This window comes from Agelaius tricolor, unplaced genomic scaffold (assembly GCF_023055355.1).
Source record: "Agelaius tricolor isolate 1412-34295 unplaced genomic scaffold, bAgeTri1.0.p SCAF_11, whole genome shotgun sequence".
NCBI classification, from domain to species: domain Eukaryota; kingdom Metazoa; phylum Chordata; class Aves; order Passeriformes; family Icteridae; genus Agelaius; species Agelaius tricolor.
The window spans coordinates 6,506,443-6,524,025 of NW_027269271.1; the positions used below are offsets into that span (position 1 = coordinate 6,506,443).

General features: G+C 45.1%; 1 protein-coding gene across 1 annotated transcript in view; it reads right to left on the minus strand.

Moving 5' to 3' along the window:
* Positions 1–6,765: 6,765 nt before the first annotated feature.
* Positions 6,766–17,583, minus strand: part of PLA2G4A (phospholipase A2 group IVA) — a 68,442-nt gene continuing 57,624 nt past the window's right edge. The window contains exons 15-19 of the mRNA XM_071435939.1: positions 17,152–17,403; positions 12,384–12,568; positions 9,367–9,562; positions 9,003–9,160; positions 6,766–8,198 (exon numbers count right to left, since the gene is read on the minus strand). Coding sequence (XP_071292040.1) covers positions 8,064–8,198; positions 9,003–9,160; positions 9,367–9,562; positions 12,384–12,568; positions 17,152–17,403 — 926 coding nt within the window. The 3' untranslated portion in view covers positions 6,766–8,063. The remainder of the gene's footprint in view (positions 8,199–9,002; positions 9,161–9,366; positions 9,563–12,383; positions 12,569–17,151; positions 17,404–17,583) is intronic.

The following is a 17,583-nucleotide window of genomic DNA, read 5'->3' on the forward strand; positions in this document are numbered from 1 at the left end:
CCAGGGGCAGCCACAGCTTCTCTGGGCACCCTGTGCCAGTGATCTTCCCTCAGCCCTGCCTCACTATGGAACTGTGACACAGAAAATGTTTAACCTGAGATTTCCCCTTGCTGCTTACAAAATGCAAAATGTGCCAGAGGCCACTCTGTGGTGGGATGGGTGACCCTCAGGACCTTCACATCCATAAAGATGGGAGTTTAGGAAATAGTGGCAGGAATTTTTGCTCTTGGTAAAAAAAAAAAAAAAAAAAAAGGGTTGAGATCAAACCTCCCATCGTGCTATCAGCACAGGTAAATGCTCTACACTACATCTGAGTCTTCCTCCTAAAACAGTGAACCAACAGATCTTGTCCACTGGAAGGTGTCCCTGCCCATGGCAGAGGGTTGGAACAAGATTGAGCCTAAATGTCCCTCCCACCCAAACCATTTTGGGATTTTTATGGATGAATGTATGGAATGTCAACCACAGCAGTTGAAGTACTGCAGTAGAGCACACCCAGAAAACATTACCCAAGACACAACCCAAAGCTCACAAAAAGCCAGGGCTTCTTCCAAAATTTGCTGTTAAATCTGCCACATCATGAATGTTATGTTGGATGTGTCGTTTCTAAAGAACAAATGCTATAAATAAATCTATGTGTTTATCTGCATCTAAAAGTCTTACAATTTAAAATTAAACCCAAGTAAAGAGTCTCATTTTCTTTCTTGCCTTCTCAGAGTGATACATAACAATTTATGAGCTACTTATCTGTTAGGTATTTATAGCTGAAAATACCTAAAGGCAAGAAAACCAATAAGGCACAGGACAAAATGTGAGAGACACGTGAGGATCCCACACTGCAATTCCCAGCTAGAGTGCCAAGGTCTCTCCTGGGAACTCACTGTCTCCTACAATTCCTGCTGGATAAGAGAAAGGGCCAGCAGCTCTCCCTTGGTTTGTCAGCACCCCAAAATCATCAGAAATCTCGATTTTCCTACTTTTAGATACAGAGGTTTATTTTCTTTTTGTTTTTACACACGGTTGTCTTTGTTCATAACCTGAGCTGTGGGCTGGCAAAGGTTTTAACAGCTCTACATAGCCCCTACGAAGTGGATGGATCAATGTGTAAAACACTTGGCAATTAACTGTGCATTAACTAATTAAACTTAGAGCCTTGAACAGCACTCACAGGTGGGGGGGGCTGGGTTAAACTCGGGGGATCAGTGCACAGAGGCACTTAGAGTGCCTTCTCCATGTTTTCCTTACACTTACCTAGAGAATCCCAAAAACATAAAGCTGCTCCACTGCTCAGTCATGAATGTCTTGCATCCATGTACAGAATTCTGGGGCAAAAAGAAAAGAGGAGACTTCCAATTATTTTTCCTGCATTACCACTGAGAATTAGAGAAAGAGAAAAGCAAGTTTTGGGGTAAGATTGCTGAGGAAAATCTGATGACAAATGGGCAGCTGAGCCTTCCTGTAAGGGACGAATGAAACCTGTCCAGTTTTCCGCTGAAACGATTTCTGTTCCAAGGTTAATGACCTTTTTGTGCAGCTTGAAGAACTGACTGTGATGTCCCTGAGGCACTCATTGGGTTGCAGAGGTTGCCTGAGGGACAGCCAGGTTGCTCAGGGGCACCTGGTGTTAATGTCCTACAAAAAGCTGTTTGTGCATCCGGGAGGAATGTCAAGAATCATTAAATCCCCATTTACTGGCCTTGTACATCACAGCATTTATCACTGGGTGCTGGCCTGGCAAAGGGCTTTCTCACCTCTGTGGGCTGAGGGAGGCTGGAACTGCCCAGGTTTTGCAGGGAGCAGCCCCTGGCAGCCGGGACTGCCCTTCCTCTCCGGGTCACATCGCTCTGCCAAGACCTTCAGCCACAGCCGGGGGCTGGGGACATGGGGACACCAAGGACCCCATCTGGGAGCCACTCCAGCTCTGTGTCCTGCTCCTGCTGGGAAGCAAAGGCTGAATCTTCACATAATTTCTATTTTTCCTAAGCACCCTGTGTTTATTTAGATGGTGAAATACCGTTGCTTGGCTATTACCTGTGGATTCATAACACCAAGTTCTCTGTTTTGTCAGAGCTTTCCTCAGTGTCCCACCACACAGGGAACTGGGAAAACATGAACAAGGGCTGTTTTCCACTGCAAGGATTTCCACCAGAGAACAGTGATTCAGTGGCATCCTTTAAGCCAACAAATATTTGTAAAGTGCATCTTACAACACCACGGGCAATTATAAAAAACTATTTCAATGAAGTAGAATTTGTCAAGCTGACATTTATTGCATTACACAACAGAGCAGGAGAGTTGGCTTTGGTCACACTGCAGAACACAAATGTTGGAATTTTACATTGAAGTGGAACGTTCAAACTTCCCCAAACTGAGCTCCACAGGAGGAGCTCTGGCCTCTCCCTTCCAGCCACACACACAGGAGGGGCTGCTGGGTTTGGACCTTGCTCCTTCCTGTTAACATCTGTTTAAGGGATCAAACAGGCTCTGGTGGGTTTATTTCATTTCAGTCAGCTCCACCAACACTGGATTAGACATTGGGCAGGAATTGTTCCCTGTGAGGGTGGGCAGGCCCTGGCACAGGGTGCCCAGAGAAGCTGTGGCTGCTCCTGGATCCCTGGAAGTGTCCAAGGCCAGGCTGGATGGGGCTTGGAGCAACCTGGGCTAGTGGAAGGTGTCTCTGACTGTGGAACTGGTTGAAATTTAAGGTCCCTTCCAACCCAATCCCATCTGTGATTCTGTAACATTTGCTGACCTGTTTTCTACTCTGTGTATCAGCCATGCCATTGGCCCAGCCCAGATCTCTCCTGCTAAATCCTTTTAAATCAGTGCACCAAACACAAGTTCTAAAACAAAACATGAAATAAAAGGGAAAACAATAAGACACTGATTAAAGACCACTCATGTCCCAGGTTACAAGAGGTCAGAACTGCCTTGGTTGGGCAGAGGGAGAACTCACAGCAGAAGAATGGTCTAAAACTCAGTGTTAGACTAAACTCTGTGCCTTCCAGTTTTCTCTCAGATTGATAGGAATTTGGCTGATATTGTGGGCAGTTATCACTGCCTGGAAGAAAAACATCTACATTAAAGTGTGTGCTGTTCAAAACACCTGAGGCTGCAGTCTTCAGGACAGAGAGAGGCTTTCTGACTCTGGGAGTGTGTAAAGCCCACAGTAGGCAACTCAGTGTCCCTCAGTGTTCACCTACTTTTCACACCTTCACCGTTTTCAGCCATTTTATTAAATTTAGGTCACTCTCATCACATTTTGCTGCTTGCATAACTCACCCTCCTTGCCTCTGGTACTAAATCATTTACAAACACAAAGACCAACCCCAACCCTGCTGCCCTTTCCTCAAACAGGGACCAAACAGCAGGACAATGATCTTTGGGACTTTAAAAACTTCCTTTAGCTGGAAACATGCACAGGGCTGAGAAGAAAAGTGGGGTGGGTTTGGTCTTGAGCAATGATAGTTCATAAGTTAAACATAAATTTTAAATACATATATTTAACTGTATAAATACCTGTGTTCTTCATCTAGAAGACTGAGTTTCCTGTATTTCAAACAATTTACACTGAAACATTGCTTGCTGCTGGATCTTCCAGCTGTCCCAGCTCACAGCCATGTCATGGAGCATGGTGGAGTCACCATCCCTGGAGGTGTTCAAAAACCATGTGGATGTGGCACTTGGGGACCAGGTTTAATGCTGAACCTGGTGGTGGTGCTGGACTGATGGTTGGACTTGATGATCTGTTAGGTATTTCCCAACCTTAATGATTCCATGATCCCAAGATTCCAAAATAAAAGAAAAGGAAGTGAGCAATAAAGATACAGTGGATTTCAGATGTCAAATTATTCTCTAATTTGTTTTCTGGCAGCTCTTGAAAGAAGAGACAGAAAAGACACAGAGGCAACACCAGGAAAAGGCTTGTTGTCTGGTGGGGTGTTGAAACCTGCTCTGTGTCACCTTGGAATAAATTTCTTTACCTAAAAATGGGTTTAAAACATGTTTTTAAACAAGGTGTTAAAAGAGGTTTGAAGCTGAGGGAGGAACAGCAAATGAGAGTTAAACAGCATTACTAACTTCTGGGCTTCTGCAAGGTCAAAAAGGCATCAGTTCAAAACAGCTTCCTCGCAGGGTTATAAAGGGACAGAGCAGTTCCAAAGGAGGAGCAGAGGGACCTTCCCAACCCCAGCCCTCCAAGCTGGCAGCATCATGGGATTCATCAGTGCCAGGAGCAAGGGCTGACCCGTCACACAAAAATGCCCTCAGGCAAATCCCTGGGGTTTGGTGAAACCGGGCCAGAAGGATTTGCTTTGAGTCCACAGCTGCAAAGCATCAGTCTCTACTTCCCAAACACGCTGGTGAAACATTTCCCCCACTCTCTTTTAAAGCCATGGCGTTAATTCCGGTTTGTGTTTTGCGGCACACGCCCTAAACGAGCTGTGAGAAAACGTCTGGAAGGTGTTGAGCACCAGCGGGATGTGGAGGGTGTCTCCTACGTTCTCCTCCTTATCCCAGAACTTACAGCCTGCCTGGCACAAGTCCCATGTCCCCTGCTGTCAGTGCTGGCCCAGCATCCATCCCTCCAATCCATCCAAAAAGTTGGGTGAGGAGCAGAAATGCAGCTAAAATACAAAACGGTACTAAACAAATGATATAACTTTAGAATCATAAAATCATGGAATGGTTTGGGTTGGGAGAAGCCTTAGAGCCCATCCAGTGGCACCCCTGCCATGGGCAGGGACACTTTCCACTATCCCAGGTTGCTCCAAGCCCGGTCCAACCTGGCCTTGGACACTGCCAGGGATGGGAGGTGTAGCTTTACCAGTCTGGTTTATTCTTCAATGGCAGAAGTTACAGTTTCACACTCAAATAAACCCAGAGCTGCCTATTTTCCCCTGCTCAGTTTTGACTTGCCTAAAACCATATACCTGGGTGAGAATTTGAGAAAGACACAAAGGCCAAAACCACCTCAAGGTTCCCAGGTTTCTGTGGCCAGTTTGGCCACAGCCTTTGAGGAGGATGCACTGGAAGAGCATTGTACTGATTAAAGACAAAATACTTAAGTATAAAGGTGGTTTGATGTTAAATTCCCCAAGGTTTTTCTGACAGGTCTCAGGATGGCCTCACGAATGGGCTGCTGGCTCCAGGTGAAGATGGAATGCCAGGGAAGCCCCAGGTGCTGTAAAATCTGCAGACAAGAGACCCAGCCCAGCACCAGTGACCCCATCACAGCTGGGGTTCCCTTTTCAGTGCCCCATTTGTCCCCTTTCTCAGACCTGGCTGTGTTTCTGGCACCCCTGAGATCCATCCTACCACATGGGTCTCTCCAAGCTCACGGCTGCCTGCTCAGGGAGTTCTGTTCCCAAACACCTCCTGACAAAACCAGGAGTTGGGTTGGCCTTGGTTCTCTGATTTCAGGTTTGTGAGGCCCTCATGGGTTACACAGCTATGGAAGAACTGCTGTTCCTGTGGGGTTTGGTTTCTCTAAAGAAAGGTTAAGGAGTTGCCGTGTCCTGGCCGTGCCCCAGGGCCTGCTCCTCGCCTCGCGTGCTCAGCAGTGCTGTGTTTGTGTTGCCATGGGGAATTCCTGGGAATCCTCCTGCCCCTGCCTCCCACCCCTCCTCGTGAGAAGGGCCCTGTGTAACCTCCTGGCTGAGTCACATCCCCACACAAACCTGTCAGCCCCAGGAGCCAGCAGCCAGCGAGGGGTGAATTTACAGCTCCAGGAAATGTCTGCTCAGCTTTGCTTCCAGTGAGCACCAGAGCAAAAACCTGTTATGTCAACACAAGGGGTTGCACAATCTGCTGTTTGATCCCACATCCACTCCTGAGCACGAGCAGATCTCCTGGAAAATCAGCTCTGTGTGCTCTGTAAGAACAGCTCTGCAGGTGATCACTCAGTGCTCAGGCATCATCCCACAGACAAAACATGCCCAGGGGAACAGGAAAGGGCATTGGCTGCAGCCCCATTCCCTGCCAAAATGGATCTTCTTCTCACCAACACAAACAGGCCCAGGCCACTGCTCAGAGCTCCAGTGCTCCCCAGGTCAGTGGGATTTATTCTGAGCATTCCCTTCTGCTGGTAAAGAAAAAGGCAGGCAGAGATTTCCAGTGCCCATCCTGGCACTACAGCCTGTCCCAAGGGCCCAAGGAAGAGACACTCAAGGCTACCCTCAGTGATGATGTCCCAGAGCCCACCAGAGCAGGTCTCCAGGGCCCACCAGAGATGTTTTCCAGGGCCCATCAGAGCCATTCTCCAGGAGCCCACCAGAGCTGGTTTCCAGACCATATCAGAGCTGTTTTCCAGGAACTGAGCTCACCCCCAAGGCTTCACCCCCTTCACCAGTGCAGGGTGGCACTCCCATGTCCTTCAGACATAAAGGATCTCCCATGTGCTGCCCCTACAGTAATGTTTGAAGCCTGAAATAATTCATTTTCTAAATCCACCTTTTTATGCCTCCTCGGGATCACAGGCTGGGAATACATTTCTAGGTACAGGAAAACTCTATGTGGTTGGTGTCACATTGTGTGTCAAAAGAGAGGTTTTTCCTACTTTATTATTCTCCTTCCACATTATTTTTAATAATATCTAAGGAACTTCCCTGCTTTATAAGGAATCCAAGATTAAAGGCAGCAAAGACTCATCCCGTGCGCTGTCAGTCTTGCGAGCTGCCCCTCACCATTGAGCTGCTCCACATATCTTCACAAAAAACTGAAAATACCCCACAAATTATCAAAATAAAACTGTCTGAAAACAGCAGGTGACAAATATAGTTTTATTTTTTATCATCTAGTAACACTGTGATAATATAAACTGTATAAAGCATGATAAAACTCTTCCATGAAACAGAGTAGGTACATATTATAAAATATAAAATACAAATATTACATTACCAACAGGAAAGACAACATTTAAAAGACAATATTACAATAATATAATGGTACCAGTTCCTTTCTGTATTCCAGAATTTATGGAAAATGTTTAAATTATGCAGCACTAAGATAAGTTACTTCTATTTTCTCTGTTGATTTAAACATGCACTAACTCAAATAGAAATAAAACCTATTGATCAATACAGGAAATGTTATTTAACCACAGAACTTTGCATGTAGACTTGGCCCAACCTAGGCTAGTGGGAGGTGTCCCTACCCATGGCAGGGGGTGGAATGAGATCTACTTTAAGGTGCCTTCCACCCCAACCATTCCACAATTCTTTGGTACAGTGGCTGTTAAAGAAATGCATTGTAATTATTTCCCTTCCCAGAGATTTACTGACTTTAGCAATTAAAGTTTTCAGAGGTGCAGCTGCATTTTTCTGTGCATTTGCACAGTTACAGCAATACTGGTTGAGATGGTACTAAATGAATCTGTCCGTGACCAGTCTTTCATTAATCGAAGTACTAAGAATATATTTTTAAAATAGCCCTTAAGGCTTCACATTCTTACCTGGGCATGTTCTACCAATCCCCAGTAAACACTGCCACTGTCCCTTTGCAGAAATGTGTTGTTTTAATCATGCTCAAATGCAAAATCACTGTCAATTTATGAAGAAACATTCAGGTCAGAAATACACAAACTGACAATAATTTAACATATGGCTGCCAGTAGCACAAGAGTTCAAGCAATGTAATTTTGAGGATTAAATAAGAAAAAGAAAATATCAGAGGTTTTGTTTTTTGCTGAGTGGTACAGACATTCTCATAAAGCAGTAAAGTGGATTTCAATTTTTTTTTTTCTAATTCCATCTTACCCTTCAAGCTATGCCCAGTTTACATCAATTAAAAACCAATTACCCCCCCAAAAGAAACCAGTGTTTACAATTCTGTAAGAAAACAAAAAGACACTGAACCCAATGATCCACACTTTTAGAAACGAGGATCTCCACTTACTGAAATGTTTTTAGCTCTCAAAAAAAGCAGTACAAAATGCATTCACAAGAAGACGTTCTCGGGAGTGTCGCACAGCCCTGTGAGGAGCCGGGATGCTCCACTCAAGTCCTTCTGCCCGCAGTTCCAAAGGCAGGAGCAGTTTCTGGGCAGGGCCGGGCCGGGCACAGCCTCTACGTGTGGTTGTTGTTGTTGAGGTTGCTCTTGTTGAAGAACCTCCTGGCCTCCACGCTGCTGAGGGACACGGAGCAGCGCGAGGGGTTCTGCTTCCTGTACTCGATGCTCTCCACCATCGCCTCCTTGATCACCTGCAGCCAGCAGCAAAGCTCACTTTGAACACTTGCAAATGGACAGAAACAGCCCCTTCTCCCGTTAACAGCTGCTGCTCCCACTTTGAGCTCCCCTCCATCACTGAGCAGAGGGATAACGAGTTTTAGCACAAATAGTATTTATTGAGTGTATAAAATACTGATTTTAATGTGGTTAATAAAAATATGAGGGACACCACTAACACCAAAGAAGTCACACAAAAACACACAGTATTTAAAAAAGCCCCAGTGAAACTCAGAAAGGAAAATCCAAACATTGAGAAAATTACTTTCTACATCCTTGAAATATGGATTTATTATGTTGAGAAAGATTAAATCTTCACTTTTAAATCCTTTGTGTTGATGTAACAAGTTTTCTTCACTATATTGATTAAAACCCCTGTATCTTTATCTGGGATGATCATTACACTTGTCACTCCACAGATGTTGGGATCATGCTGCCATGTTTCACCAACTATCAATTACAAATCACTATTAATGTGTTAGCTGTTAAAGAAATTTCCTTCACAGGAAACTTCCAGTGTCCTTTTTGTCCAATTAGACAAAAAACCCCTGAGTATAAAGTGCTGCACATCATGTTTACATCTTTAACAGTGCCCTTTGCTCAGTTATACTGAATGGCTTGGGGTGGTAAAATGGCAAAACCAGGACAAGAACCAAATGAGAAAATCAGGCAAACACTGAGGCAAAGCCCTGTACCTTCTGTAGGGCAGATTTAGGGCTTTCCTCACATCACCCACTTCCCCCTGTAACAATCCAGCCCCTTTAACCCCCCATACTCACATCCATATTATTGAGGGTGTTGAACTCCATGAGGTCATGGAGCCTCTTGAAAGCCTCGTTGGGATACTGGAAGTTGAAGGTAGAGAAAGGTGTGTCTGGATCATCAAAAATATCAAAGTCTGCAAAATCTTTCTCTTCTTGTGTTTCTCTGGGAACACCTGCACAGGACAAATACAAAAATTCCATCCAAATGTTAGGGCTGAGGATTTATTACCTTATTTTTAACGGCTCCTTTGAATTAATTCCCTAAGGACTGCAGACAAAGCTGCTCTGAGTTGTTTCAGAGGCAAAACATTCCTAGCACATAACCACCAAGTGATCCCAGAGGAACAGGTGGATTCAGCATCAGGAATTGTGAGCTCACCTGGAGCTTTGTACTTCCGGAAGTCAATGTTGGCCAGCACGAAGTGGATGATGGTTGGACAGTCCTTCTCCGAGGAGGTGTCCTTGGGTTTGAAAACATAGCACTCCTTCATGCCCTCCCTGTCAAACACGTTGGGGTCTATCTTGGGGAAAGGAAGCTTGTTCATTTTGGCCCATTTTTCAGCCAGCAGGATTTCCTGGAAAGAGGAGAAAGACTCAGGTGGCACAAAAGCTTCCACTGCAAAGTCAGGAGGTTTGCAGAGACACGGATTGCATGGGGTGGTTAATGTAATCCATAAATTATTAAATCTCCAACACAGGAATGACATGGAGGGAGTCCAGGGGAGGCACCAGGATGGTCAGAGGGATGGAGCAGCTCTGCTGGGAGGAAAGCTGGGATGGCACAGCCTGGAGAGGAGAAGCTTTGGAGAGACCTCACTATCACCTTCCAGTGCCTGAAGGAGCTGACAGGAACCATGGAGAGAGACAATTTCCAAGGGATGGAGTGACAGGACAAGGGGGAATGGCTTCCCATTGGCAGAGAGTAGGTTTAGATGGGATATTGGGAAGGAATTGTTCCCTGTGAGGGTGAGGAGGCCCTGGCACAGAGTGCCCAGAGAAGCTGTGGCTGCACCTGGATCCCTGGGAGCCTTCAAGGCCAGGATGGATGGGGCTTGGAGCAACCTGGGCTAGTGGAAGGTGTGGGGTGGGATGAGGTTCATGTCCCTTCCAGCCCAAACCACCCTGTGGCTCTCAGGATTAATCAAGTCCATCTCAGCTAGACCAAGTGAGCACCTCACTCACCCTGCCCAGGCTCTGCCACCTGCCACATGAGTCACAGGAAGGAACGTGGTCTGCCCCAGAAACCTGGGGGTGAATTTACAAAGCTGACAGTGTGGAACAGCCATCCATAATTTTACTTTGCAAAGCAGTACCAGTGCTGTGGCAACCACTGAGAGCTCCTAAACACTTGTTGTACACATTGCCACACATTGTTGCACTCAGAATTAACCCCCACGCTCGGGGGCCTCTCAAAGCACACCGTGTGAAGAGCTCTGGAAAACAGGCTTCTTTTTCCTCATGACAACCCAGTAAACAAGCTAATTTGTAAATAATGACTCAAAAGCATGTAATGAGGGTGTGTGAGAGGGAGGAGAGGGAAGGTCAAACATCTTTAATCTTGGTTTTCAATGAAATAGGACCCTTCTTTGGACGGCTGTTTTGGATACGGAAGAGATTAAGAGATAGTGGGTGTAAAATGGTAAACCAAGGAATAAAATATTAGAGTGCTACCATAGATACAGGCCCACTTCTGAAGTGGCATTTGCTCTTTGCAATGCACCAATGGGACAGAACTGGTTCCTGTTCCTGTGCCTCAGGAATACACCTGTGACTGCCTCAGCACACACCCACTTGTGCTCCAGAAACAATTCCCTTCAAGAGAGGTTCTGGAAAACCTGAGGCACCATCTAGTTCTCCCACCATTTTTTATCATGTTAAGGGATTTTCAGCATTTTGAAAAAAACATTTTGGAGAAAAACCTTCAGGATGCCACTTGAGTGCTCATTGATCTCTCCATGTTCCCCAAAACAACCCAGAAAATTGCAGCTGACAAAGACAGAATGCTAAGGGCAGCAGGGGTGACCATATACAGCCTTTTGCACAGACTCCACCTGTGGAATGTTAAAAAAGGGAGGGAAAAGATGTTTCAGAGGCAATGGCAGTGCTGTGTCAGCAAAATTTAGCTGCTGGGGCAAACACTCTTGACAAAAAAAGGAGATAATATTCTATTTGCATAAGAATGTAAAGGAAAAAACAGACTCTGGGATTCAGTCATTTAAGGAAAAACAAAAGAACTCAAGCACTAAGAAGTCTTCTCTGAGCTCTATTCTCCCCAGTAGCCCCAGGAGATGTTGAGATTACAGGAATTTTTCTTTTTTATTCTCCTGTAATTTTACTTTGCAGTTAGCAGCACTGATCTGAAGCTCATTTTGCTACTGCTGTTGCTTTCTGATGTTGTTTTGGGAGTTTTGTCACTCCATAGCAGCTGAAGGAAAAGAATTCTCTGTTTGTTTTAACTAAAATTTATCTGTAAAGCAACAAGGAATGCCAGCTGTTTTTCAAACAGGAATGTTTGAGTTCCCGTAAAAGTGAGTTCCCTTAAAAATTATTTTAAAAATCCATTTGGGTTTGAAACAAATAATGCCTCCTTTTTGAGGATGGTAGAATCATTACAGTTGGAAAAGACCTCCAAGATCACACAGATCAACCAAATCCCACCAGGCCCACTAAACCACAGCACAAAGTGAGAACCTCACAGCAGTCTCTGAAGTGCTGCTTTTTCTGTAGCAGTTCCCAAAAATGATCCATGTAAAGGCTTTGGGATCAGCTGGAGCTGTGTGGATGTGCAGGTGGTACAGAGTGACAGCTGTGCTTTCCACACCTGCTGCAGAAAACAGCCATGGCATTCACTCCTTGTTCTGTTGCTGTTTTCCTCTGGTCTGGATGGATTTAAAGATGGATGGATTCAAGATGGATTTTAAACCAGGATTATCCTGGTGAGATGTAAATGAACAGTTAGCCCTGATTCCAAAAGGTTATTTATTTAGCAATCCTGAGATGAGGCATTTCTGCAAGATGCTGACACGAAACCATCCATTTACATCACAGCACACAGAGGAGAGCAGCTGGGTGGAGGGAGAGTACGGCAGGGAAAATGACTTAATTGTTTAATTCTGACAGAAAATAAAACTCTGCAATCAGTGCCAAAGCAAAACTCCCATAAAAACAACCAAGCTCCCACTTCCAAGGGAGTTCATGATCCCTCTTTGTGCCAGTTGCCTCATGGAAGGCATGTAAACAGGAACTGGGCACAGGGCAAGATTCTGCCTTGACGTGGAATAACATATTCCAAAGCTGCAGATACAACAGCACCAAGGCCTTTCTGGGACCATGTGGAATAGACCTGAGTCACCTTAAACCCCTGAACACAGGAAAGGAAGGGCCTGTGTCACTTACTTTGAAAGGAGGGCTGGAATCACTTGGCCTGGCTGAGAAATCAAAGGAGATGATGAGATCCACACCTCTCTGGGGCCTCAGGATGAGTGGGTAGGGCAGGTTAAAGGTGAGCCCACTGTCCACAATGTGGATCTTCTTGCTCTTCACATCCAGGGGCTCATAGATCCTCTCAAACTCATCGGGATCTGCGTGGAACATGGGAAAAACAAACCAAGCAGGGACACCCGAGTTAAGAACTGAGGTTCTGATGAGTTCTCCCCAGGTTCTGGGGACAGCATGGAATTTGAACTGCACAGTGTATCCCAGGCAAACACACCATGAATTCAAGTGTAACTAAAACTCTTAAAAACTGAAGAATGAGGTGAAAAGCTAGAACTGGAAGAGCCCTCAGGAGGCCAAGTTCACGAGGCAGACCCAGAGGAGGTGAACCAAAGGGGACAAATGCCCAGGTTTGATCCCAGCCCTCCCACCTTCACTCCATCATCCCAAACAATCCATACACGAAGGAAAAAGTTCATGCAGTTTTCCAAGCTGCACCAGACCTGATGACCTCACTCTCACCACTCCAGCAGGAACAAAGAGAAATAGTGACCCATATCCATAATTCAGGCACTGGACAGAATTCCCTGTCAGCCACTTGCTGCTGGTGCTGTCCCAGTGTGGTATCCACCACTCTTTTCTCTGATGATGATGTTTCCCTCTAACCCCAACATTCCCTCAGGTACAGCTCAGGAAAAGCCAATCCATTTTCCCTGGCTGTCTTCACACTTGGCCAGGTCTCTGGACACTAGAAAATGAAAGTCTCTGGATACTACTAAACTATCCCTGCTGTACTTAAAAACTTTTCCCCTGACAGTCTTTTGTTGTTCCAGACCTTACCAATATTTCCAGTGCATGGTTTTTCTTTTTAACAAAAAATCTAATGCTCATATCTGTAGAGGGCAGTGTAATGTAAGGAATGCTGGATAGAAAAATATAATTATTTCTTTATAATTGAATTTCCTGGCATCTACTTATTGACAATGATAGTAATCTGGAAAAAAAAAATAAAGGTCTTTTTGAAGCAAAGAAAATCCATCCAAAATAATTCTAACCCTTGTCCCTATCATTTCAGGAGCAGTATGTTGTGAGGACCAAACAAATCTTAAAACAGATTATTTCATTTTTTATTTCTGTTGCTGTTTATAAGAGAACCCTTTTCTAAATAATAAGGCACCATTTTCCCACTATTTGCCTTGATTTTTAAAGGAGAGAACACTTTTAAATAATTGCCTATTGCTAAAGGGCTAAGTGTGTTTATAAACCTATTTTAGAACCAGATATATTTCATAATCATGAATTAGCATAAATGAAAGAAAATGTATCAGTATTTATCAAATTCATCACAACTTAAAAAAACAGTAAAAAACCCACACTGACTACAGTTCCCTTTAGCACACATAGACCAATTTGGTTTTCCTCTTCTTGTTTAAAGACAACAGGTCAAACAGAATTTAACCCTTGTTCTCACTAGAACTTCTAAGGAATTGAAAAATATTTTCGTTCAAGTTTCATCTTTTCTTATGTTACAAAAATTGAATTTGAAAGATCCTTTAATCAAGAACAGCATCAGCTCTAACAGTGTTTGTGATGGGAGTGTTATTACTGCCACACAAACCTCCTCCCAAGACTGAAGAGTGAGCTGGATCCTATTACAGCCCTCATGACCCTAAAATCAAATTTATCAAAATAATCTTACTATATTTGAAAGGAGAAAATGTCTTCATGCCATCAATAAATTTATAATAGCCATATAAATGGGTTTTAGTAGTCACAGCCTTCATAGAATCCCAGAATGCCAGAGCATGGGACATGAATTTTTAGCCTTTTAGGAAAGATGCATTCCTATTACCAGCACCTTCCAGTCCATCAAACAGCAGACTGGGAGAAAATGGGAGGATGTGGCACTTGGGGACAGGGTTTAGGGGCAGTGCTGGGTTGATGGTTGGACTTGATGATCTTGAAGGTTTTTTCCAGCCTTAACAACTCTGTGGGTCTGTGTTTAGCAGCCCAGCTCCATGTTTAGCCAGCTCAGTCCTGTCAGCTTCCCAGCAATGGGATTCACAGACAGATATTTGTTAGGAAATAAAGAGGGCACATCCTAGAGACCAAATTTGCCACAGATGGCAGCTCCCGTGGGAGGAGGGCAGATCAGAAGGGCACTTGCTACTGACGTCCATCCACTACAACTGTTTCCATAAATACTGCAATAAGGAAGCAGGGATTAGGGGCTATTTTTCCCCATTGTTATGCACTTGGCATTTTCTCAAATTGTTCTGGTGTGTTGTAACATCAAGAAAAGAAACACAACAACTCAGAGTTCACAATGAAATCACTCCTGATGAAATAAGAAAATGTTTAGCATTATCTCCACAAATAGAATCTGTGGCAAAGCAAAGCCAAAGGTTTTACTTCCAGACCAAGCAGCTGGGATCTCTGCTGCAGGCACTGCAGACCCTAAATTCAATCCCCAGTAATGACTGTAAGACTGCCCTAGGTCAGCCACAGTTCATCCTCTGCAGAGGGTTTGGGACAGCTGGAGATGGAAAGTATTATTGATATCCTTTTTGATTCACTTATTTCTCCTTTGGAGTGTAGGCAATAAAGGAGAGTAAATCTTAAAGCAATACAGACTTCCCTCTGCACTCAAGCTGACAGGTAAACTGCCAGTGCTAGGAATAAATATGCACAGCTTAAATGCAGCCAGTGCCACAGTAATCTAAGGATTTAAATTTTACACCACAGTCTCCTTTCTATCTGAGCCTCTGGGCTCCTCAGCTCTTCCATATATTAGGAAAATTCACAGCATTAAAATGTGGATACACTCATCACACTACTGAATGATTACATTTTATATTAACTACTGACATTTCAAGGGGGTTTAACTATTCTTGACTACAATATTGCAACTACTCACAGCTGTCAGATCTGAGTTGTAACTACAAGTTTATGAATGTGGGCTTTGGCTAACAGCAAAAAAATGCAGTCATGTCAAACTTTTGCCATTTTAACCCACAGAAGTTTCAGGCACTCCAAAGTAATTGTGTCAGAGGTGCAGAGTTCTGTCAAACCAGCATTTTATTTCCATCTAAATCAAATCCCAGGAAACTGACAGTTGATTCTGAAGACTATCCACGTGTCTTAGTTATGCAAAATTCTCATCAACTGTCATTTTTTCCAACCATAAATTTCCTACCCACTTTCCTGCCTCTTTTCCAAGTACTATAAATATTAAGACTACCCAGTTGTAAACACTACTGAGATGACAAATATTTAGAAAGTGGAGTCCAGATGGAAATTACTCTTCAAGCCCTGCAAGGGATTTGTTACATTAACAAATACACATTAGAGCACGGCTGCTACTTAAGCATTTAAATGACATCAGGTATTTACTGTTGCTTAACGAGCAGTTGGGACAATCTCCTTCTTCTGCATAGGAAATGAGGGCTGAGGAGAATGGTGCTGTTACCAGGGATAGTTGGTAGGGCTGTGCTGGGAGGAACAGCCTGGAGGGAACACCCCCTTCAAAGAGGTGTAGTGGTTCTTTGCTTGATGGATCACAGAATCATGGGTTGGAAAGGACTTTGAAGATCACTCAGGGCAACCCCCTACCATGGGCAGGGACACCTTCCACTATCCCAGGTTGCTCCAAGCCCTGTCCAGCCTGGGCTTGGACACTTCCAGTGCCAGAAGAACACTGAGAAATTTGCCTTTCACTGAGCAGATTGCAGTAAACACTAAGGCAAAGGCTCCAAAATCCTAACCAAACACAATTATTCTTCACAGCCACTGTTCCACACACCATATCCCTCACAGGGTGAGGGAAAACTTTGAACTTCTTTTGCAAATTCATATTTTTCTGAAATTCTTATCCTCTATCAGCATTCTTGTTTAAGCCAACATGAAATATGGATGCACCTGCACATCAGGGACCCTGGAATGGGAATGGTTTGTCAGGTGAGTTCACACTGGGAAGAACATGGTGTCAGCAAAGTAAGAATCTATCAGCTGTGTCAGGGCAGGGTCAGGCTGGATCTCAGGGAAAGGTTCTTCCCCAGAGGGTGCTGACACTGCCCAGGCTCCCCAGGGCATGGGCACGGCCCCAAGGCTGCCAGAGCCCCAGGAGTGTTTGGACAAAGCTCCCAGGGATGCACAGGGTGGGATTGTTGGGGTGTCTGGGCAGGGGCAGGGGTCAGACTCCATGATCCCTGTGGGTCCCTTCCAAAATTCACTGATTCTGTGATCCTACAAATGAAGAAGTGTGTTGCCTCCAGGGGTTTTTCAAAACACAAAGACAGCAGATGAGCTACAAAGGTTTTCCAACAGGGAAGCCCTGCAGGAGAACAAGGCAAGGTTTCCTTTCCACCAGCAGGCTTAGCAGCAATAAGAGCCAAGGAACAATCTGGATACCCTTTGGAGAAGGCCAAGACAGTGAGAAAGCGAATGTAAGTGGATGTAACAAAGGGCACCATGCACAAAAGCAGTCTGGTCCCTTCTGCCAACCAAGAGCCACTGTCCTCCCAGTGGCTGTGCCAAGGGACAGGGCAGGGAGCAGACAGAAGTCACCATGTGGTGCCCTTTGAGCCTCCCAGCCCCCTCACAAGCTCCGATGCTGGACAATGCCCGCAGAGCTGTTGCAGCCCTCCCGGTGTGACGTTACCGCGCTGGGAACGCGCCGCCTCTGCCCTCACGAATAACCACACACAGCACCAGCGTGCTGGGAACTGACCTGCCACTGCTGCCGGCTCCTCCTCCTCCAGGGACTCCTGGGTGAGCAGCTCTGCCAGAGGGGACAGGGGGTAGCAGCTGTTGAGGTTCAGCCCCAGCATGAAGTTGTGCACCTTGCCGGCGCGGCCCTCGCGCGTGTTGAACAGGGCGCTGTCCCCCACCAGGGCCATCAGCATGCGCTGCACCCAGCTCTCCTGGCTGCTCTCCTGCAGCCTCCCCTGGCTCTCCTGCTTGGCCTCGGCGCCCTCTGTGCCTGCACACAAAAATGGAAACACCCAGCAGTGGTATTTAAACACAGCAGGTATAACCTCACCATTGCAGGGGATATACAGTAAAGGATGTACGAAAATACAAGAATTCTTTCAACGAGATGATGGAGCAATCAATGATTTGAAACAATGATTTCAGAGAAGTGCAGAGAATTCATCCTTTC